This window comes from Monodelphis domestica, chromosome 2, assembly GCF_027887165.1.
Source record: "Monodelphis domestica isolate mMonDom1 chromosome 2, mMonDom1.pri, whole genome shotgun sequence".
NCBI classification, from domain to species: Eukaryota; Metazoa; Chordata; class Mammalia; order Didelphimorphia; family Didelphidae; genus Monodelphis; species Monodelphis domestica.
The window spans coordinates 515,144,430-515,165,939 of record NC_077228.1 but is presented as its reverse complement, the minus strand read 5'-3'; the positions used below and the strand labels follow the sequence as shown (position 1 = coordinate 515,165,939).

General features: G+C 46.0%; 1 protein-coding gene across 1 annotated transcript in view; it reads right to left on the bottom strand.

Annotated features, from left to right (window-relative positions):
* The window catches only part of LOC100010958 (S-adenosyl-L-methionine-dependent tRNA 4-demethylwyosine synthase TYW1), a 252,040-nt gene that overhangs the window by 217,432 nt on the left and 13,098 nt on the right, over positions 1-21,510 (bottom strand). The window contains exon 7 of the mRNA XM_007485684.2: positions 20,660-20,782. Within this exon, the coding sequence (XP_007485746.2) occupies positions 20,660-20,782 (123 nt within the window). The remainder of the gene's footprint in view (positions 1-20,659; positions 20,783-21,510) is intronic.

The following is a 21,510-nucleotide window of genomic DNA, read 5'->3' as shown; positions in this document are numbered from 1 at the left end:
TAAATACTTGGAGCTCCAGCTCCCTCTACCCACCCCACAATCCATCCCCGGCACAGCGGGCTCAGGTCTCAGGGTCTGGCTATGGGGATCCCAGACCACTCCCCAACAGCAGTGCCTCAGTTTGGATCCTCCCTCCCCAACCCGAGGATGACTCGGCCCAGACACAGGATGGAAAAGGAGAATTATTGACACTGGGGAGGAGAGAGGGGAACGGATAAAGGAATGATCTCAGGTTCCAACTAAAAGGACTGGGGTGCCTGAGGAAAGGAAGCAAGACCAGAATACTCCCCAAATTTACTCACTCTAGGGGCTGTGCAGTTGACCCCAAGAACCTTCAATCCAGGAGGCTGAGGATGCCCAGTATTCCAGCCACAGAGTCAGAGAGGGAGGAGCAAAAACAGAGGCCAGTTGCTGGGAATACAGAAATGCAAGAAAAAGGTGGAAAGACCAAAAGGTCAATCAGAAAAAAAGTTTGAATAAAAAAAACAGAAAGAAGGATAAAATGAAGCCAGATTGGGAAGGGTGTTAAATGCCAAATAAAGGAGTTAGCATTTTATCCTGAGGGTTACAGAATGCAGGAAAGCTTCTTAAGCAAAAGGTAGGTGGCCAGGCCTGTGTTACAGGAATCAGACTTTAGCAGCAGGTGGAGACTGGGTTAGAAAAGGCAATGAGATAAGAGAAAGCAGATGAGGACCTACTAGAGGGGATGAATGGGTGGTGGGATCCACAGAAAGGGCCTGGGTGCAAGAAACCTTAGGAGGAGAGAATGAGTCAGATTTGGCAGCAGATGGATGGGGTGGGGGGGAGATAGAGGGGGAGGAAGAGGGCGATGAAGGAAGGGGCTCTCTGGGCTGCCCTCTACCAAACGATGACAAATTTCACGGTTGTCCTTTTCAGAAGCTTGAGGTAATCCGCACGACCTATCCACAACCAAGGCCATCTACAGGAAATCCCTGGACGGGACAACCTCAATGACCCACACAAACTCCTTTGGGGAGCAAAGTGCTCCCCAGCTTTCTGCTTCTGATGCAGCCAGAGGTCTGAAGAACAGTCATCACCCCGTCACATCTCTCAAGCAAGGTTCACAGCACGGGAGACACCGTCCGTGATCCACGGCCTGAGTCACTCTCACACAGATCAGACATTGGCTTTTCCATAGCTTGGAGCAAGAGGAGAGCCTTCAATTGAGGGTCCAGAACACGTTGGGAATAAAACAGGACTTAATGAAAAGAGAAGACTGATGGGAACTGGACAAGGGCCAGCTCAAGAGAAACCGTTCTCGCTTCCCTAAGATAAAAGTAAGTCTCGGGCTTTCCCCCACAGACAAAAGGTCCAGACTGTGATCTCCCTGGCAGAGGGGCCTTACAGTGGGAATGTTCCCTCCACCGAACTGCTGATCTGATGTAAGGAAAGTCTGCATGCCAAAAAAACACCGACAGCAGGGATCCCTTCAAAGAGAAGAAGAGAATTCAGAAAGCCTGTGTTCAAGGCCTGTTTTTAACCAAGGTGACCAGTGTGACTTGGGGCAAGTTGTCCCCTGGAATCTCTGCCTGCTCATCTTTAAAATGGGTGTACTATACAACTTCAGTGCAAAGGAAATCCTTCACAGGCTGTAATGCAGGATATAAACATGAGCTCAGTCGTAATAATAATGAGAGATATCCATATGGCAAACGCTCAGTACAGAACAGCTATTCGCCCGCCACGTCTTCGTCAAGTCGTGCTGTTCAGGCATTTCAGGCACGGGCAACTCCTCTTTGTGACCCCCTTTGGGGTTTTCTTGGCAAACCAGACGAGGAAATGGAGGCAAAGCGTCACGTCGCTGGTACGTGTCTGAGGTCAGATTTAAACGCAGCTCGTCCTGACTGCAGGCCCAGAGCTCCATCCACCGCCCGCCAGCTGCCCCAGCACTTTCACGGAAGGGTCACCAGGTCCCAAGTTCATCCCTGGACCATGGACAAGTTTACAAAACAAAGTCCATCCTATCTGCCGTATCTTCCAGCCTAATTAAACGGAGAAACCTGAAGTGCAAACGCATAAGAACAGCACCAGAGAAAGGACTCATACCTCCACCTAAGCACTCAAGTATCGCTAGACTAAAAGCCTACGTGCCACCTGGGTGACCCTGGACAAGTCACTTAACCCCCACTGCCTAGCCCTTACCTCTCTTCTTCCTTGGAACCGATTCACAGAATGGAGTCTAAGACGGAAGAAAAACGGTCGACTTGCAGCAGAAGCGAATCCCTAAAGCAAACCAACGCTTCATCACTACGAGAAAGCTGTCAACCGAGCATACAGCCTCGGAGGGCATCGCACGTGGGGCTGGTCAGTGCTCAGGACGCCGTTTTTCACTGGAAAACGTGTAGGCCCGTTCCTGGGCTGGCTCTCCGTGCCTGACGTTTCTTGGTGTGGTGACCAAAGGACAGGCCACACTGCGCCCCTGGGGGAGGCGTCTATCCAGCCTCGCCATGATGAATAACGGAGGCCCCGCGAAGCACCAGCCCGGCACGAACCACCCATAAGAGCTGCCTGCTCCTGTGTCTGCTTCTGGGGAACAGCTGCATCTGAAGAGGGAAGGGGCCCTGGAGAGGAGCCAGGAAAGAACTTGGAGCCATTAAGCAGTTCTAAGGCAAGATCTTGAAGGCCGGGTTCGCGCATCCAGGGCGCCCCCCCAGGAAGGGGAGCTACAGAAAGCCTAGGCAAGGACGGGGGAGGGCCGGCCCTCCCCAGGGAGGGAGAGGAGTCCCTCGACATCAACACAGTGACAAAAACTAAAGGAAACGAGTGGCAAAATAGAGTGTCCGAAAGCAACCTTCTGACGGAGGAAGAAAGTAGAGAGGTGCGCTGTGTTGGGAACCCTTAAGGAAAGGGAGCCAAGGTAAGCGGTCGTTGATTCAGTCACGCCCCACACGTGTGAAGCCGGCCTGCTCTGCCCAGAGCACGTACGCAGGCTGGGAGGCTCCGCTGTGAACGCCCCGTGGAATCCGGACCAGGGAGGGCCTGGGAGCAAACAAGTAACACACAAACGCAGAGAATCGCACACGGTCTTTCTGAGCAGGAAAGTAAAAGAATCCGCAGCAGCGATACAGGAAGAGAGGCTGGAAGAGGCGCCCGGGGGGATAGAGGCCCGGCCCGGACCAGGACCGCGGCGAGTCCCCTACACAAGGCAATCGTGAGAGCAGGTGATCCAGGCATGGGCAGCCAGGCCTGGAGGCGAGACGTTCTAATCTGGCCTCAGACACTTCCTAGCTCGATGACCCTGGGCAAGCCACTTAACCTTGTTTGCCTCACTTTCCTCATCTGTCAAATGGCAAACAACGCCAATATCTTTGCCATGGTGAGGCTGCCCCAGGGGAATGGGCAGCCACCCACGGAGATTTCCGCTGCAGCCACGCAGAGTCAATGGAGCCTGCCCCAAAGGCTGAGCTGGGGACTGGGTGACCCACCCAGGACTTCAGGCACTAACTGACATCAGGGCAAGCCTCGGCCTCTCTCCCTACATGGTCTGGGGTCCGACAATACCCTGCAAACTGCTGGACAGCTCCCCAGTCATTATTCTCCACCAGGGGCTGCAGAAAGCAAGGTGGTCTTGATGTCAGAGGAGAGGAACCACAGAGCCCTCCACTTGCTCTCAAGATTAGGCTTCGGGATGAGTCCAGATCCAGCCAGAGCGCACGGCCACGGCCAACAGCGCGGAACAGGCAGGTTTCTGATGGGGGCCTTGGAGGAGCTGGAGTCTGTGTCGCGGAGGGAAAGACGGGGCTCCAGACGTCCTGGAGAGCCCTTCGGAGCGATGACCCAAAAGACCCAGACCGGGCCCGCGCTGTGGCCCAGCAACAGGAAGTGACTAGACCTGGACGCCCAGAGAAGTGTCGGCGTACACCGACCTGTACGCAAATGTAGGAGCCTCCCCGGAAGCTCGGAAGGGTGTTCGCTGGCGGGGGAACAGCGCAGCAAATGGCAGGATGTGAAAGTGATGGAGCGCTCTGTCGTTCAGTCGTTCTCAGTGGCGTCCGATTCTCCATGACCTCCTCTGGGGTTTTCTTGGCCTGGAGAGGTGGGCCATTTCCTTCTCCAGGTCCTTTGACAGATGAGGAAATGGAAACAAACAGGATGAAATGACTTGTCCAGGGTCACACCGCTGCTCAGTGTATGAGGCCCAATTTGAACTCAGGTCCTTCTGACTCCGGGCCCGTCGCTCTGGGTACCATGCACCAGCTGCTCCAATGGAGCACTACTGTGCTATCGGAAATGATGAAAGGGACCGTTTCAGAGAATCCTGGCATGCTTTGTACAAATGGAGGCATAAGGAAGAGAGCAAAAGCAGAACAATTTAAACAAAAACAATAAAGACGACTGTGAAAGCCTGAAGAACTCTGTGCAATGACCGAGGCCAGTTCCAGGAGACACAGAGAAGCCCAACAGAGAGCCAGCGGGCTCAGAGGGCAGAATGAGACGTGCTGGGGCCAATGCGGGCAGGCACATTTGGGGGCTGACCCAGCCTCTGGCCCATCTCTCCAAGGAGGGAGAGTCTTCTCCCCTGGAGCCGCTTGCACCCTGATGTCACTGACATGCTCACTGACTCACGGCCAAAATCATCCCAGGCCCTCCTCTGCCACAGACCCTGAGCAGTCTTCACCTGTCTGCTCACTGAAACCTCCCTAATCCACAAGAATCGTCATCGAAAATTCCTCTTTCTCTTTCTCTCGGACAAAGTACTTGGTCCCTGGAAGGGCCTGATTATGTTACGTAAAAAAGAGGAAAAATGATTTTTGTAATCTGGCTCTCCTTCTCTGGGGCTCTCTGGATCCTCTCCCCCATGATGACATCATCAGCTCAACCATCACCTGTACCCAGAGGACCCCCAAACCCACATAACCAGGCCTCACTTGCAGGCCTGGAATCAGGAAGACCTGGGTTCAAATCCCTCCTCAGACACTTAATAGCCATGTGGCTCTAGGTAAGTCTCTGCCTCTGTCTCAGTTCCCTCACCTGTAAAATGGGGGCAATAAGAGCATCTTACCTCCTTGCTGTGAGGATCCCCAGATAAGTCCTTAGCAGAATGCCCAGCACACGGCAGGTGCTATTTAGTTCCATGCTTCACCCCTTTCCCAACTTCTCTCCTGACATCTAAGCCCACCTCAGAGGTCCCACCACTGCCTGCTGGACAATTCCACACGGACAAATCACTTGCTGTTGTTGTTCATTCATTTCAGTCAGATCCAGCCCTTTGGGCCCCATTCGGGGTTTTCTTGGCACAGACCCAGGAGAGGAGGCTCGGGGGAGCATTCCATACTCCGCCATCTTGGCTGGCAGAAGTGGTTGACCATTGACTTCTCCAGTTCGTTTGGCAGATGAGGAAACCAAAGCCGACAGAATGAGGGACTCGCCGAGAGTCCCCCAGCCAGTAAGCGTCTGAGGCCACGTGTGAAGCACGAGGACGAGTCTTGCTGACCCCAGGTCCGGCGCTCTGGCCACTGCATCCCCCAACTGCCCCGGATGTCTCACTGACGAGCCACTGTATTTTCGGCTCCAAACGTCCGTCGCTTTTCAAGTCACTCCGCTTCAAAGCCTCCGTGTCATCCTCAGGGGACAAGCTGGACAAGGCGCAGAGACAGACAATGGAGCTTGGTGTGTAGGACAGCCTAAGAGGAGCAGTGTGGCTGGACCACAGAGGCCAGGAAGGGAGATCTACGCAATAAGGCTGAAAGGCAGGCTGGGGCCAGGCCCTCCCAGTAGCTGAAGCTGACAGAGCTCTTTAAGATCTGCAGAAAACGTACATACGCCGCTTCACTAAAACCCTCACGACAGCAGGGCTGGGAAAGGGAAGAGAAGTCTTTCTGTAGCCCCTGCTGTGTGCCAGGCCACGTGTTAAGCGCTTTACAGTTATTATTTCAGCCTCACAACAACCCTGTGAAGTAGGTGCTGTTATTATCCCCATTTTATGGATGAAAAAATGAGGCTCTGGGCATGGAAGGGACTTGCCTGAGGTTGGACCGACTGCAAGCTGGGGCTCTCATCACTATGTCATACCGACCCTCAACACTGAAAGAAAAGAGATCATTTCTGTAGGTCCTGGAACATCCTGCTTCAGGAAAAAAGAGCCTGCTTGAAGAACAACAGGCCAAGCCCAGTCACCCACAGGCATTGCTCCATTCGATCCTCCCAACAACACTGACCTAGGTGTGATGGCACCTTCATTTTATGGATGAGAAACTGAGGCAGAGAGCATCACCCAGCTACGCGGTGTCTGAGGTCAGATTTGAACTCAGGTCTTCTGATTCTAAGTCTACTGTTCTATCTACACATCACCCAGGTAAAGATGAAATGATACAAGAAATGCTATAAATTTTAATATTTTGAACTAAAACATTAATATCTGCCTGATCCTGATTTAAGGGATCCAAATAAGTACTTTTCTCATGCAACGATATACACTAGTAGCCTTTCTCTTCCCCCCTGTTTAAAGTCAACAGGCTAATGAACAAAGGAAGGAAGAATGATAATGAATTTGCTGCTGTTTCTGTTTACACCTCTCTATCAAAGCCAGCTATACTTGATAAATTATTCAATTCAAATTAATTCAGCCTAAAGTTCTCAGATGCTAACTGTACATTGGGCACAAAGGTTTCACCTTCATTATCTTAGCAAGCAAACAAAAAGAGTTTTTCCATTCTGCAAGTACAAATGAGTGTCCTAAGTATGCCTGAACTTCATCAATCTTGCAATGCCCTTCCAAGACCTAAACTCAAGCCACTCTCCTCCATGCCCTTTTAATAAGGCTGCAGGCCTTGTTTATGCTGACAAATAATTAGCAGGACCGACCACAGATACTCAAGTGTTCCCTCATTAATCTGGCCATTATTTCTCCCACAGCTGATACCAGATTTCTTACTGGTACGGTTTTATATAAATGCCAGAATCAGAAAACTGCACAGGGCTGATGAACAAGGTTCGCATCCACATTCACTTGTGCTCAAACCTTGCCTTCTTGGCAACCAAATCAATGCGTCTGATACGATGACAATCAAAATACCAATAAGCTATTTCACAGAATTAGAAAAAAGTCATCACAAAATTCATACAGAAAATGAGAACTCTAACAAAGAGCGGGTTGCCATTCCACATATCCAAATGTGGCTATCTCTCACAAGCAATAATGATTTTTCTTAAACTGTCTGGTTGGGGGCGGGGGGGAATAAAGAAACAGATCAATGGAACAAGCCCAAGAACCCAGAAACAGAATCCAGTTTTACAGTGTATGTAAAAGGTTGATAAACTCATGTCTCAAAAATGCTGGGGAGTCGAATCATTATTTAATAACATCTGTTGGGAAAACAATAACTGCACGGCAAAAATGATTTTAGACCTATTCCCCAGACAATATGCTTTTATTACAATAAACTCTAATCAGATTAATGTTCTCAAGGCTAAAAATAAAACCATTTTTAAAAACTGGAAGGAAGAATAATATACCTCTGCCAACTAAGGAAAAGTAGAATAACTTTATTAATCAAACCAATGGAAGAAATTACTGGACAAAAGCAATGAATTTGATTATGTAAAGAAAAATGAAATAATGTAACAAAAAGCAATAGCCTTGAAACAAAAAAAGAAAAGAAAGAGACTGGGGAGAAAGAACTACAGCAAACATCTCAGCAAAAGGCCTGACCTCCAAAGTATCCCAAGATATGATGACTAAATGGCCTGAGTCAAGAGGCTTGGTTGGGAAGTCCAAGGTCTACATTCCAACCTTACGTGATGCTGACTTAATAACCATGAGACCTTGAGAAAATCAGCTCCCCTCTCTAGACCTCAGTTTCTTCAACTGTAAAATAAAAGGAGGTTGAACAGGCCATTTCTAAAGTCCCTTCCACTCTATTGTGACAAGGAAATCACTTTAAAAGACTGATATATATTAATTTAAGGTCGCCAAGGAATTCAGCTATGTAATTCCTAAATGAAAACTCAAGTCAGCAGTCAACCTTTTATAGAGTTTAATTACAAACAGGAGGAAAAGAGGAATTAGAGAGAGAGAGAGAGAGAGAGAGAGAGAGAGAGAGAGAGAGAGAGAGAGAGAAAGAAAGGGGAGAGAAGGGAATAGGGCTTAAATATCCCTTCTGTTTAGGCTGGGCCAAAAGGCCCAAGCCCTTAGATAGCTGAGGCAAAGAAAGGAGATCAGTCCCTATCACTCACATGACCAAAATGGAGAAACAGTCTCAGGGGCCTCCACCTCCAGCTTCCTTCAGAGCCGACTCTCAAAGCACCACCTCTCAGAGCCAAAACCTCTCCAACCAACCACCCCCAGTCCTCAGACCCCTCTATCTTTAAGGAAACCATCCAAGTTCCCTCCCCTCAGTTCTCACATCTACCAATCACTGTCCATGTCTTCCCTGTGCCAATGGTGGCTCTAGCTTAACCCAGGACCGCCCAGAGGTCTGCCCCTTTGCACATGTCTGTTGAAGGTCATATTCTCAAATAATTAAATCTTGATCCTTTGCTGCAGCCCTTCCTAAATCCTGTTAGGACTGAGTGGGGTGGAAATTGTATTTTCCAAGACCTGGTTCTGTCATTCCAAGTATCTCCATTGTATCAATTCTAAAATCAATCATGACTCAAAGAAATTCCTGTTCTATGCTTAAGCACAGGGCAAAGCCCTTTCCATTGTTCAGCAAAAGGTTTCTGTCCTAAAGTAATCTTAAGAAGAGGAGGAGGAACCTCCCATGCCAATAGTGTTCACATTCCAATAGAGTTCCCACTATCAATAGGAAATTTTTCAAGTATGAAATTTCCCAATTTCATTTCCAACATTTATAAGTCTAAGAAATTTTAAGGTTTACACTATCCTATGATACACAATGGCTAGAGAGCTACACCTAGAGATGAGAGGTCCTAGGTTGAAATCCGATCTCAGATTTTTCTTAGCTGTATGACCCTGGGCAAATTACTTAACCCCAACTGCCTATCCCTTCTGACTCTTTCTGCCTTAAAACCAATATTTAGTATTAATTCTATCTAAGACTGAAGGTAAGGGTTTAAATTTTTAAAAAAGATCCTATAATAATACAAATCCATAAGAATAACGCACACATTCCCCAATGGAGATATGGTCAGAGAATGTGAAAAGATGGTTTCTGAGGCTAAAAATACAAATTGTTAATCATTGCAAGAAAAGGTGTTCAAATTCCCTAATACAAATCAGAACATTTCCCAATGGAGAGATGGTCAAAGAATGTGAAAAGGTGATTTCTGAAGCTAAAAATACAAATTGCTAATGATTTCCAGAAAAGTTGTTCAAATTCCCTAACGCAAATTAGAGTCACTTCCAGATAGCATCTTATCTATGCCCATTCAGCTGGCAAAAAAGAGCAGGCAATGACAAAAGTCACCGCTGGCACTCTTGGCTGCACTGTCATTGGTGCCCCTGATTGGTGAACACTTTAGGGGCACAAAATGGCAACATCCAACAAGAATTGTACAGCTGATACTACTCTTGGCCCCAGCAATATCGCAGCATCCATGGTACATTCATCATGTCTTTTGATCCTCATAACGAAGCCCTACAAGGTAATAGTAATAATATAATTATAATTATCATCGCCATTCTTGGATTCACAGAGTAACTGGTCATATGACCAGTGGAGGCTGATGCAGGATTCACTCCAAAGTCCTTCTGACTTTGAGGGCAGCACTTTAGCCATTACCCTACCCTAAGGATACGTCTATTGGGCCAGACATATTCTGCTCTAGCACCAGAAATCATCTGTCTTGAAAGTAAAAATATAATATTTAAAGACTGCATAAGGGCAGCGAGGTAGCACAGGTCTGGGGCTGAGAGAATGTGGCTTCAAATCTGGCCTCAGACACTTCTAGCTATGGAACCCTGGGCAAATCAATGAACCCCCACTGCCTAGCCCTTGCTGATCTTCTGTTTTAGAACAGACACTAAGACAGAAGGGAAGGGTTTAAAAATAAATAAAGACTGCATTAAACCATCAGCTTAAGCTCATCAGTTCAGAAGCTGGTGGGAAGCTTACTTCTTGCTGTAATTGTTCACCGTTTTCCAGAGAGGTCCAATGACAACATCAAAAATGGGAAGCTCCCTAGTCAGCTGTGAAAAGAACTTCCATGTCTATAACTCTGATTCTCCTATTGAAGGTTTGTCAAGATGCTCAGAAAGTAACCGAAGTCTTCTGATCCAAGAAAGATGTCCTAAAAAAGCACAGGGCTTGGATGGCCAATGGAGGAATATTCATTCTTCAAAGCTCCATTTCTAAGTCCGGTACTTAAAATCCAAAAGCAATACAATCACTGTGATAAATGTTTCCTGAATGGAGTTTGTGGTTGGAGTAGGGGGAAAGCCATATTTAAATGCAATTCTGGAACTTCACTTAATTACTCACTTACAAATTCCCAAAAGAAAAATTAAGACAATTGTTATTGTGATTATTCATGAATACGCTTTATAAATATGGTCATAAAGGTTAAAGAAGCAATAAGAGTCTCTAGAATCAATCCTTGGCAAATCAGTATTTCAGGTTTATCACTGTCTCCCAGCTGTGAGAAAGGCTCCGTGTTAAAAGATGGCACATCTCTGATTAATAGTCATGGCCTTAGAAGCTAAAAATAGGTGTACTTGGTGCGACATGAATCTGTTGAGCACATGTTGAGAGAATAACTTTGGAGGCCAGGAAAGGAAGGTACATTGTGTTTGAATCCGGAGCCAAGGGAAATGGGAAGGTCAAAACCTGCCTAGGATCAGTCACTGACAAAAGGAACTTTCCATAAAAGTGAATTATCTGGTTAAAGATCTCCAGAAGGATGTGGGAAAATCGGAAATGTCCAAACAAGGCAAAAATAAATAAACACATTTAAAGGATTGGGCCAATAGGATCTAAAAGGGGCAAAAAGGTTGGGTTGCAATTATTTAGTACAAAGCAGAGAAGGCTAAGGGCAAAGGCTAATTCCTGTTTAATATTTCATTTCCCTGGAGGGTGATTAGAAAGACTTAAATCGTTAGGAAGATTTAGGATACACATTAAGAAAATTCCCCTGATACTAAGGGGTTTCCCATTTCAAGGAAGCCACAAGGTGGGAATAAAGAAAAGAAGCCTGGACCCAGAATCAGCCAGCCCAGGCTTGAGGTCCAACTTGGCTTAAGGTCAGGCTCCTCTCCCAGGTTCAGGTCCCAGAACTAATGATGCCTATTCTGCATACTTCAAAAGACAATTTTGCAGAGCAGGAATGGTGGGAATGCCGCCTCTTGCTGCCCTTTCAGATATCTAGCCTTATCCTAAACTCTAATGATAAAGGCAGCTGAGTTGCTAAATTGGCCAGTGGAGAGATAAGAGGTCAGGGCGAGAGCCTGAGAAGGTGGACAAACAAGCAACTGACCAAGAATACCCTTCTTGAATCTTGCCTTGTTAAAAAGATCAAAATAGGAAGAAAGGGCTCCGAGTATACCAGCTATGAGAAGAAAAGTCAAGATGTGCCCTTGACCCCAAGCCAGACTTCCACCATCTGTTTCAGGGTCACTGCCATCAGTTACCACTTGCTGCCTTGAGGCACCATGTTTATGACACTTATGGAAACCAAGCTGACCAAGGCTCTATTATTCTCCACCTTCCAGGCAGAGCCCCCATTTGTTCAGCCTGATAGCTGAGGCTAAACCTCAAGTATGAAAAACGTCAGAACTTTACAAAAAGAAACAAGTAAGGACTTAAGAGGCAGGAAGCCACATGTGAATGCCTTGGCCATTTGTGACCAACATGACTTGGGTGGTTTTCCTGCAGCCAAATCCATTTCTTCATCTCCAAATGGAGAGCATCAAACTGGCCCTTCCTAGTTCAAACATCTGCTAGAAGGATCAAGTTTTCCAAGGTAAAGGTGTCCCGAGAAGCAAAAAGTATTATTTCTGTTCAGATCTAAGATGTTTTATAAACAACATGAATTCATAATACTGATTGTATCATAATATGATCGCCACCATTTATATAGCACCCACTGGGCCAGGCACCCTACTAAGCTCTTTACATGTATCATCATGAAAATTTTGGGAGGTAGGAATTATTATCTCCATTTTACAGATGGGGAAACTGAGGCAAATAGCAATTGTAAAGGATAATTTTATAGTTGTGACTTAATATCTAAATTAATTTGGTCACCAGGGAAAATCCCAAATAATAAAATACCCAAGTCAGCTGGAAATTATGGTGATTTTAATTAATAGAGAGAGAAGGAATTAAGGAGAAGAGAGAGAGGAAAGAGTTAATTTAAACTATGTCAGTGGAAGACTGATGAGACCCCCTCCCAGTTTATGGACACACTTATTGATGTAGGAAGACATATGTGGACCTTGATTTATCCAGAGAAAGGGACGTTAGGCAAATACGTAGGCAATTCGTTGATTTACTTGCCTAGTATGTGTCTAACATTGGGTTTGAACACGGGTCTTCGTGACGCAGTGCTCTATCCACCGTATTGTCTGCAATGGCCGTACATATCTCAATTGGGCTTTTGCTGAATTTATCCTATGGGAATTCCATACACATAAAAATGGCTATCACACTTTGAATATGATAAATGAACATAAATTGAATCTAAATGAAATTCATACTCTGTTGTGTACAAAGCCACTCTTAAGTCATTCAAGAGATTTTAAATCACCTATGTGACCAATAAAGTTAAAAAAATACTGGGCTGTGTTCCTATCCCATTAATCAGGTCTGACCACATGCCAAAATAAACATGTTTAGTAGAAAGCATTATGTGTACTAAGCCTTATAAAATAATAACACAACTAATGTGGAAAAACAAAAGGCCTAGTATATCAAGGGAAAGGATAAAAAGATGTTAAGGACGAAGGGAGAACAGCATCCAGACCTCCAACTATATTATAGAGCAGCAGTCACCAAAACCATCTGCGATTGGTTAAAGAATAGAGATACAGACCAAAGGAACAGACTAGACAAGAGAGATTCAGAAACAATGGAATTCAGTAACCCAATGTGTGATGAAGTAGAAAACATAAGTGACACCTAAGGGAAAACAACTTATTTGATTGGGAAAACTGGAGAGCAGACTGGCAGAAACTAGAATTAAACTAATACCTCACACATACTATAGAATATATTCTAAGTGGATACAAGACCTTAATATTAAAGATCATACTGCCAAAAAGAATTAGAAGAGAAATAAATCATAGACCTAGCACAAGTAAGGGTAAAAGATGTGTTCTTAACCAAACAAAAGGCAAATACAAATTATAAAATAGATAATATTACTTGAAACTGAAAAGTTTCTACAAAGATAACATTAATGCTTCTAGGGTAAGGGCAAGTAGACAAATGGGGAAAAAACTGTCCATTTAATTTCTCTGCTAAGGGTTTGGTATCCAAGATATATAAACAATAAATATATTTAAGACAAATACCCAGGAATACCTAGGTGGCTCAGTGGGTAAAGAACCAGAACTAGAGACCAGAGGTCCTGGGTTCAAATCTGGCCTCAAATACTTCTTAGCTATGTGACCCTGGGCAAGTCACTTAATCCCCATTGCCTAGCACTTACCATTCTTCTGCCTTAGAACCAATACTTAGTATTAATTCTAAGATGAAAGATGAGGGTGTTTTTTTTTAAATAATGTTTTTTCAAAATAAATTTTAAAATGGCCAATGGACATGAAAAAACATTTCTCAAGAGATTTACAACCAAAATTGTTCCAAATCATTAATAAGGAAAATACAAACCAAAATAACCCCTAAGGTTTCAACTAACATCCTGCAAATTGGCAAAAATGACCCAAAAAATGATAAAGTCAACATTGATTGTGGGAAGATAAGCATACTAATACATTGTTGGTGGAGCTGTCAAATGGTTCAACCATTTTGTATTTATACAAATAAAGTGACCAAAATGTCCATACCCTTTGAACTAAAGAGTCCATTACTATGCTTATATCATAAGGAAGTTATCAATAAGAAAAGAGCCCATATACTCCAAAATATTTATAGCAGCACTTTTTATGATAGCTATGATTAGGAAACAAGTAGATGCCCATCCATTGGGAAATGGTTCAACTATGGTACATAGATATAAGGGAATATTACCATGTTTTTAGAAATAATGTATGCAATGAATACAGAAAAGCAAAGAAAGATCTATAAGTGAAGTCAGAAGAGCCAAGAAAACAATATACACAGTGACTACAACAATGTAGAAAAGAACAACCATGCACCAAAAAGTCAAAAGGAAATGTAACAAAATAATAAAGATATAATGGGACTTGAATGAAGAAACATGAGAAGACACCCCCAATCTGCCCACTGATGAAGAGGGGAGTTTCACAGGTGTTAAACACATTGCACAGGTTTTTTCAATGCTGTGCTGGCTCCCCTCACACACACACACAAAAAAAAAATAATACTCTTTATCATATGGGACACCTCTCCAGGAAGGAGATACATGGGAGAGACACAATGGTGATGGAAGAAATGGAAAATAGCAATAAAACCTTTTTTTTAAAGCTTTATATGGCAGAAGCGAAACCAGGATTCCTCTTGAAAAAGAGAAATCCAGGTTGCCCATCCCATTCAGGCAGTGGCCACCCTATGGAAAGCTCAGGTTCAAAAATGTGTCCGTGAGTCTTGCAGTCGAGGGATCGGGGCATCGGGGAGTGGTGCTGCCTTCTGTCTCCGCAATGAGTTAAGCACTCAACAGACAGAGACAAAAACCAAGCTCCTAAGCAGAGAATCAGATACAGATCCATCCCACCACAATACTGAGTGTTTTTATTTCAGAAATTGGCCACACTTGGGGGATCATTTTGCAATTCAAATGGCTAAAAACAAATGTTTCCCTGGAGAACTTCCACCAAATATTTGCCATTTATTTCCATAACCAATGATACTGATACGTTATTTGTCTGCTAAGTGGAGAGCATCCTATGTGGAAGCAGGGAAGGATTTCCTGCAGAACAGCAACAACGCCCTCAGACGCGGATGGGCCAGAAGGTCCGATCCAGATCTCTGCTGGCCCCTGGAACTGACTTACAATGAAGCATCTTCCTGACACAATGGCAAAAAGGTGCCCCGTCCCTCCCCGTAGCCTGCATGTCGGACGTTGGAGCTGGAGGCGCGGGCTGGCCCGGAGCAAGGCGGACCTGTGAGAAATGCTCCTCAAACAACCTGGGGGACGGCACGGGCACCCTCGTACGATGGCAAGCTGGGAAGGCAGCAGAACATGATGGACACACGAGGTGCCGCAGAAGGCCTGGAGGCACCCTCAGGGCCAGAAAGGGCCTGGCTCGGGCCTCCCCTCTGCCGTGCTGGGTGCAGCTGGGCGGCCCTGGCGCGGCCCCAGGCAGCTCTGACCCGGGGTTTCAGGGCAGGTGGCGCTCTGGGCTGCTGGAGCCTTTCCTCCCAGGGAGCTCTCAAGAGCAATAAATGCCAGGCCTGATCTCTGCCCTCTACCCCCACCACTACCACCACAACAAAGCCTTGGGAGCCTGCAGAAGAGAATGGCGAACGCCAGCTGTCTTCCCCCTCCAGGACTCCTTCCTGGAAGGCTCTGATGAGGCGATGCCCGTGCCAACAGCCTGAAAAGAACGAAGGGTCGCCATGGATGGAGGATCTGAGGGACGGTTCCTCCTTCCAAGGCCCCGACACCCACCAAAGAGTTTACCAATGACAGAAGCCTGGCCCGAGGGAGAGGGAAGAAGCAGCTCCAGATGGAAGGTGGGAAAGCCGTGAGAGCAGGGGCCAGGCACAGCCAAGGGCCCAGAACGAGCCCCCACAGGCAGCCTCCTGGCCCATCCCTCCCTTTGGGGACCCCTCCATCTCCTTGCTGAGGCTTTTCCTGATTCCCCAGGTGGCCCTGCCCCTCGCACAGCCTTGGGGCGGACATGCGGGTCTCCTACCAAAAACTAAAGACCATAAGCGCCCCGAGGGCAGGGACTGCTTCATTTCCGTCAGTCACTAGCACCTTCCCGAGGACACAGCAGGGCCTTCATCAATGGCGGCTGACTTAAATTCCTCAAGGTTTCTCGAATTTGTTTAACTAAATCTGTTATTAACAAAACCACTCAAAAAGAGAAAGCAAGGCAAGGAAAGCAGACTGACACCAACCACGGGCAGAGACCTGGGTTCCAATCCCACCCCTACACTTACTGGGATATGAGCCTGGGCAAGTCACTTAAGGACTCGGTGGTTCAACGTCCCAACCTAAATGAGGGGGCTGGTCACAATGGCCCCTAAGTGCCCTTCTAGGCCTGAACCGATAGTCCTCTGGCCTCAGTTTCCTCATCTGTGAAATAAGACTGTTGGGCACAATGGCCCTCAAGGGCCTTTTCAGCTCTAAATCGATGGTCTTCGGGCCTCAGTTTCTTCATCTGTAAAATGAGAGGGTTCCCTCCAGCTCCAAGACTATGGCTCTCTGTTCATTTCCATTAAAATCTATTGGAAAAAAACTGCTGGCACTCTAAGTCTCCTCCACGTGGAACACTCTTGTGGTCCTGCGTGGGAGCTAGAAGTCGGGCCTCGTGTCCCCGGGTCTGGGGCTGACTTTCACAGAGGCTCCACAAGAGACATTTAAAGCCGTTCTCTGTTCATTCCAGCATCAGGCCCGGGCGTTCTAATGCGCGGTTTGTGCTGCCCTCTAGTGGTGAGCGGGCCATTTCCACTCAGTCACATCTCCCGATTCTCCAGCGCACCCGGGAGCCAGCGCGGTGGGCCAAGGGGAAGGTGGCAGTAACACTAACAGCAACCATGACCCTCACAACAACCCCGGGCGGGAGGTGCTGTGGCCATGCCCATCTTACATTCGAGGAAACTGAGGCCGGCAGACACCCTGGACCCCCAGGGTCACCCAGCTAGGGAGCGTTGGAGGCTGGATTGGAGCTCAGGTCTCCCTGACCCCAGCCCCCACCTGTGCCCCACCACACCCACGAAGCAACCTCTAAGCCCCAAGGCGGCAGGCAGCAAAGCCCAGCAGTCTATTCTGGGGAAATGTCGGCTGTAAAAGGGCGCGTGGGCCTTCGTAAAGGCCCGTCCCCTATCAGCTCTGAAAATGTGCCCCTGTGCGGAGGTCACGCCAGCCTAGGAGCCGCCCATTGCTGAAGAAATGCATTACGTAAGGCGATACAGACCCCAAGATCGCCATGACATCACCACATGTCATCACTGACAGGGGGTGGGGGGACCAGCCGGTGACAGCATATTCTGAGCTCCGCCCCCATAGGCCCCGCCTCCGCAAGGGAGGGAGATAGGGAAGGAGGCGCCTTTTCCAAACTCCTCCCCTGGACCGAGATCAGCTCACCATATTTAGTTTGGGTTTTGTCCTTCCAGCCCTTTCCTTGGCTCTTCCTCACTTTGTATTATTCCCCTGAAGTGTTCCCAATGATCCCTAGACTTCCCTGGCCACCTCTTGCAGGGCTATTGTGTTCCATTACAGTCCTGACACGGATTATTTAGCCATTCCTCCAACTACAAAGGCTGCTACAAATATTTTGGTGCATCTGGGCTTTTGTTTCTGACTTCCTGGGGTAAATATCTAATGGCCAAGCACACCTGGAGGTCAGACAGGAGGGACATTTCAGTCACTTTGGGGATAATTCCAGATTTCTTGGGGAAGTGGGTCAATTCACAGCTCCACCAATCATGTATTGGTATCCCTGTCTTTGCCCAACCTCTCCCCATCACTATTTCCACCTTTTGAAATCTCTGCAGTTTTGCCAAGTGGGAAGGGATATCTCAGAGTTGTTCTGATTAGCTTTTCTCTTATTAATAACAACGAGGAGCATTGTTTCATATGGTTTTTAAAAGTTTACAATTTTTGAAAATGATTAATTCATCTCCTTTGGCTACCATCTATCAGGGAAATGCTTTAGGTTTTACCTGACTGTACTAGTTCCCTACCCATCCTGGATATAATACCTTCAACATAGGATTGTTGATTTAGAGTTGGAAAAAACCTGAAGAAACTGAATCAGACAGGTTAGGTGACTTACTTAAGGTCACACTGCTAGCGACTAAGGTAGGTTTTGAACTCAAGTCTTCCTGATTCCAAGTCCTATTCACTATTCCCACACTAACATTTTGCAGATTAACTGCAAAAAAAATTTTCCCAACTAAACATTTCCCACCTTATCCTACTTGCACTGATTTTGGTAGTATAAAAGCTTTTCAGTTTCATCTAGCTGAAATCATTTTCTCTTTTGTGATGCCTCTATCCCTTGTTTAATTAAGAATTCTCCCTCTCTCTCTAGCATTAAAAGGTACTTTATCTACATCTCTTCTCATTTTTGAGGGTATGAGCTTCAATATTCAGGTTACATACTCACTGGACCTAATTGTGGGAAGTGGTGTGAAATGCTGGTCTAATCTGAATTTCTGCCAAATCTCGGTCTTGCCAAAACCCATTTTCCAAGCAGTGTTTGTCAACCAGGGAGCTTTTCTCCAAATATCAGATTTTGCTGAATTGCCTTTTTTTTTGGGGGGGGGGTTCCTCTCTTTGTTACAAGGGGCAATTCTTTGGGATAAAAATGTACAGACACACACACATACACAGAGAGAAACAAAAGGGATATTAAATCAAAAAATGGTAATATATAAACTGAAACCAGAAGAGTCTGAAATACAGCTTAAGGCTAAATGAACACAGAATTTTTTTTCTATAAAACTGTTCTAGTTTATAATAATAAAAGCTAGCATCTATGTATATTCGAAGAAAGTTTTAAAAAAGCACTTTCCACAGGTTGTTTAATTTGATCCTCACAATAATAACCCTGGGAGTGAAGTGCTATTGTTATCTTCATTTTACAGATGAAGAAACTGAGGCAGGCAGAAGTGAAGTGACACACAATTAGTAAATGTAGCTGCTCTTCAAGAAAGTTTAAGTGACCCACAAGCACTGGGAAAACATTGGAGCTGCTTCACCATCACAGAGTTTTCTTGCTGAAAATTATATGTAACCTCTAAAAATTCTTGGCATATAGAAAAGCACTTAAATGTGAAAACAGGATTGTCTAAACTATCCAAAAATCCTCCAAATGCAGAGTTCCAGGGAGTTCTGAACCCGTTTGTTAAAAATATAAACATAGCACCTGATGAGTTTGTGAAACCAACTCGCTGGCATAAGGGAGGATGGAAATTTCAACAAAAACTTTTGCATAATTGGTGGATGAGACTGAAAGACAAGTAACATAATCTAGTAAGGAGCACTGCTAACAAATGAAGCCCTTCCGTTTCGGTCTGCCTAGCTTGGTGGATATCTTCTTCAGCTATGACAGTCATGAAAATTATGTCTTCAAATAAACTGAGCTTAGAAACAGACTCGAACCAAGATTCTCCAAAACAAAAAAGCATGCCAAATTCCACTGTTCTCAATAATAAGTACTATTATTATATATTATATATTTTAGTGGTAAGAAAAGGGGGGGGGGGGGGGGGTTGTACCATTAACAGCCAAAATAAAATCAATGTTTTTAAAGACAATTACCAGCTGTGTCAGTTCACCTCTGCCTCAGTTTCCTCACCTGTAAAATGAGAAAATGAGGATAATAACACGTACACATCCAGGGGTTGTTGTGAGGATAAAATAATATACCATTTGTAAAGTGCTTTACAAGCCATGAGGTGCTCTAATAATGTTAGCTATTATTAACCATTATTATTAAATATTGCTTTGTTGATGTTTTTAACTATTTCATTCATGCCTGACTTTTTATGACTACATTTAGGGTTTTCTTGGCAAAGATACTGGGGTGGTTTGCCATTTCCTTCTCTGGCTCATTTCACAAATGAGGAAACTGAGGCGAACGGGGTGAAGTGAATTGCCCAAGATCACACAGCTAGAAAGTGTCTGAGGCCACATTTGAACTCACACAGAAGAGTCTTCTGGACACGGGCCTCTGCACTCTGGCACCACCTAGCTGCCCCCAAGGTACGACCCTGCCCCTTTACAATGTACATTCCGCTCGATTACAATATACCAATATATAGTAGAATGTGAGCTGTGTGATCAAAAGAGAGTGGGACAATCTCTCCTGCGCTTCCTGAGTCAGCCGACCCCCTTCCCAGGACGCTGAGGCAGCAGCATGCCCACCCTGCTCTCCCCTGGAGGGACGCTGGCCAAAGGCCCGCTCTCTCCACACGTACCGTGGCCGTCCTAGAAGAACTGTTCCTGAGGACACCAAATGCTCAGGGTCTAAAAGGAGGTTCAGAGTCCTCTGGGGTGTTAAGGCTTGCAAAACGCTTTCCACCAGTTAGTTATCTGCTCTGAATCCCACCACAACCCTCAACCATGCATACTATCATTATCCCCATTTTATAAATTAGGAAACTAAAGCTCAGAATGTAAATGTAAGTGACTTGTCCAGGGTCACACCACAATAAGCAATTGAGGCAGAATTCAAATTCAGGCCTTCCTGATTCTGAGACAAGCCCAGTACCCACTACACCACCTAACAGCCTTACAGCAGGTGGTGATGAAGCCTACAAGAAAACTCCCTGTTGACTATTTTCCCAGAACCAAGAGACATATGTGGAAACTCAGGTCTGAGAGCCTCCAGGAGGGCCTCCTCACAGGTCTGAGCTCCCAGGAAGGAGGCTCTCCAATGAGGCTTTGGGTACTGCCCAGAGTCCCCGAGCAAACCGAGCAGTACCTTCGCCTTCTTCATGCTGTCCATCATCTTCCCCAAATCCTCCACGTCCACCACTGGGCTTCTGCTCCGGCCCTCTTCAGGGCCCGACTCCTCCTCACTCGTGGTTTCAAACTGTTCTTCCTCCTTTACAATAAACACGTGGAAAGAAATTTCTTTCTGTAGATTTAAAAGGGGTAACAATCTCCTACTGTTCCCAGTCTCTGTGAACCTACTAGGAGGCTGACTGAGGGGCCCTAGCGAGGGGGTCGTCGCAGAACAAAGGCTGAGGGCGCAGCTAGATCACTCTTCTAGAGGCTGGAGGTCCCGGGTTCACAGGTGACCTCAAACAAATTCCAGCTACATGACCCTGGGCAAGTCCCTTAACCCCAGTTCTTCTGCCCTGGAACTGATACGCAGTATTGATTCTAAGATGAAAGGTGAGGGTTTAAAAAAAAAGAAAAGATGCATGAAATCAGGGTGCTTGGCAGCTGCTGCGCATCTTCCAGATGGGTGAGATAAAGTAAAATAGCAGTTTGCAGCATATTTGTAAAAGAAGAGGAAGAGATGACGGGAAGGAGCAAGGCAGAAAGGAAGGGATGAAGAGAAGAAGAAGGAAGAGGAGGGACAAAGGAACAGCAGGAGGAAGGAAAAAGAAAAGGAGAAAAGGAAAGAGAAAGGAGAGAGAGAAGGCAAGAAGGAGAAAAGAAGGAAGGCAGGAAGAGATAGTAAGGACAGGAAAGAAAGAAGGAAGAAAAGGAGGAAGGAGGGAGAGAAGGAAGAAGAAAATGAGTGATAGAAAAAGGGAAAAGGGAGGGAAAGAAGGGAGGAAAGAGTAAAGAAGGAATGAGAGAGATGGAAGGAGGAAGGGAAGG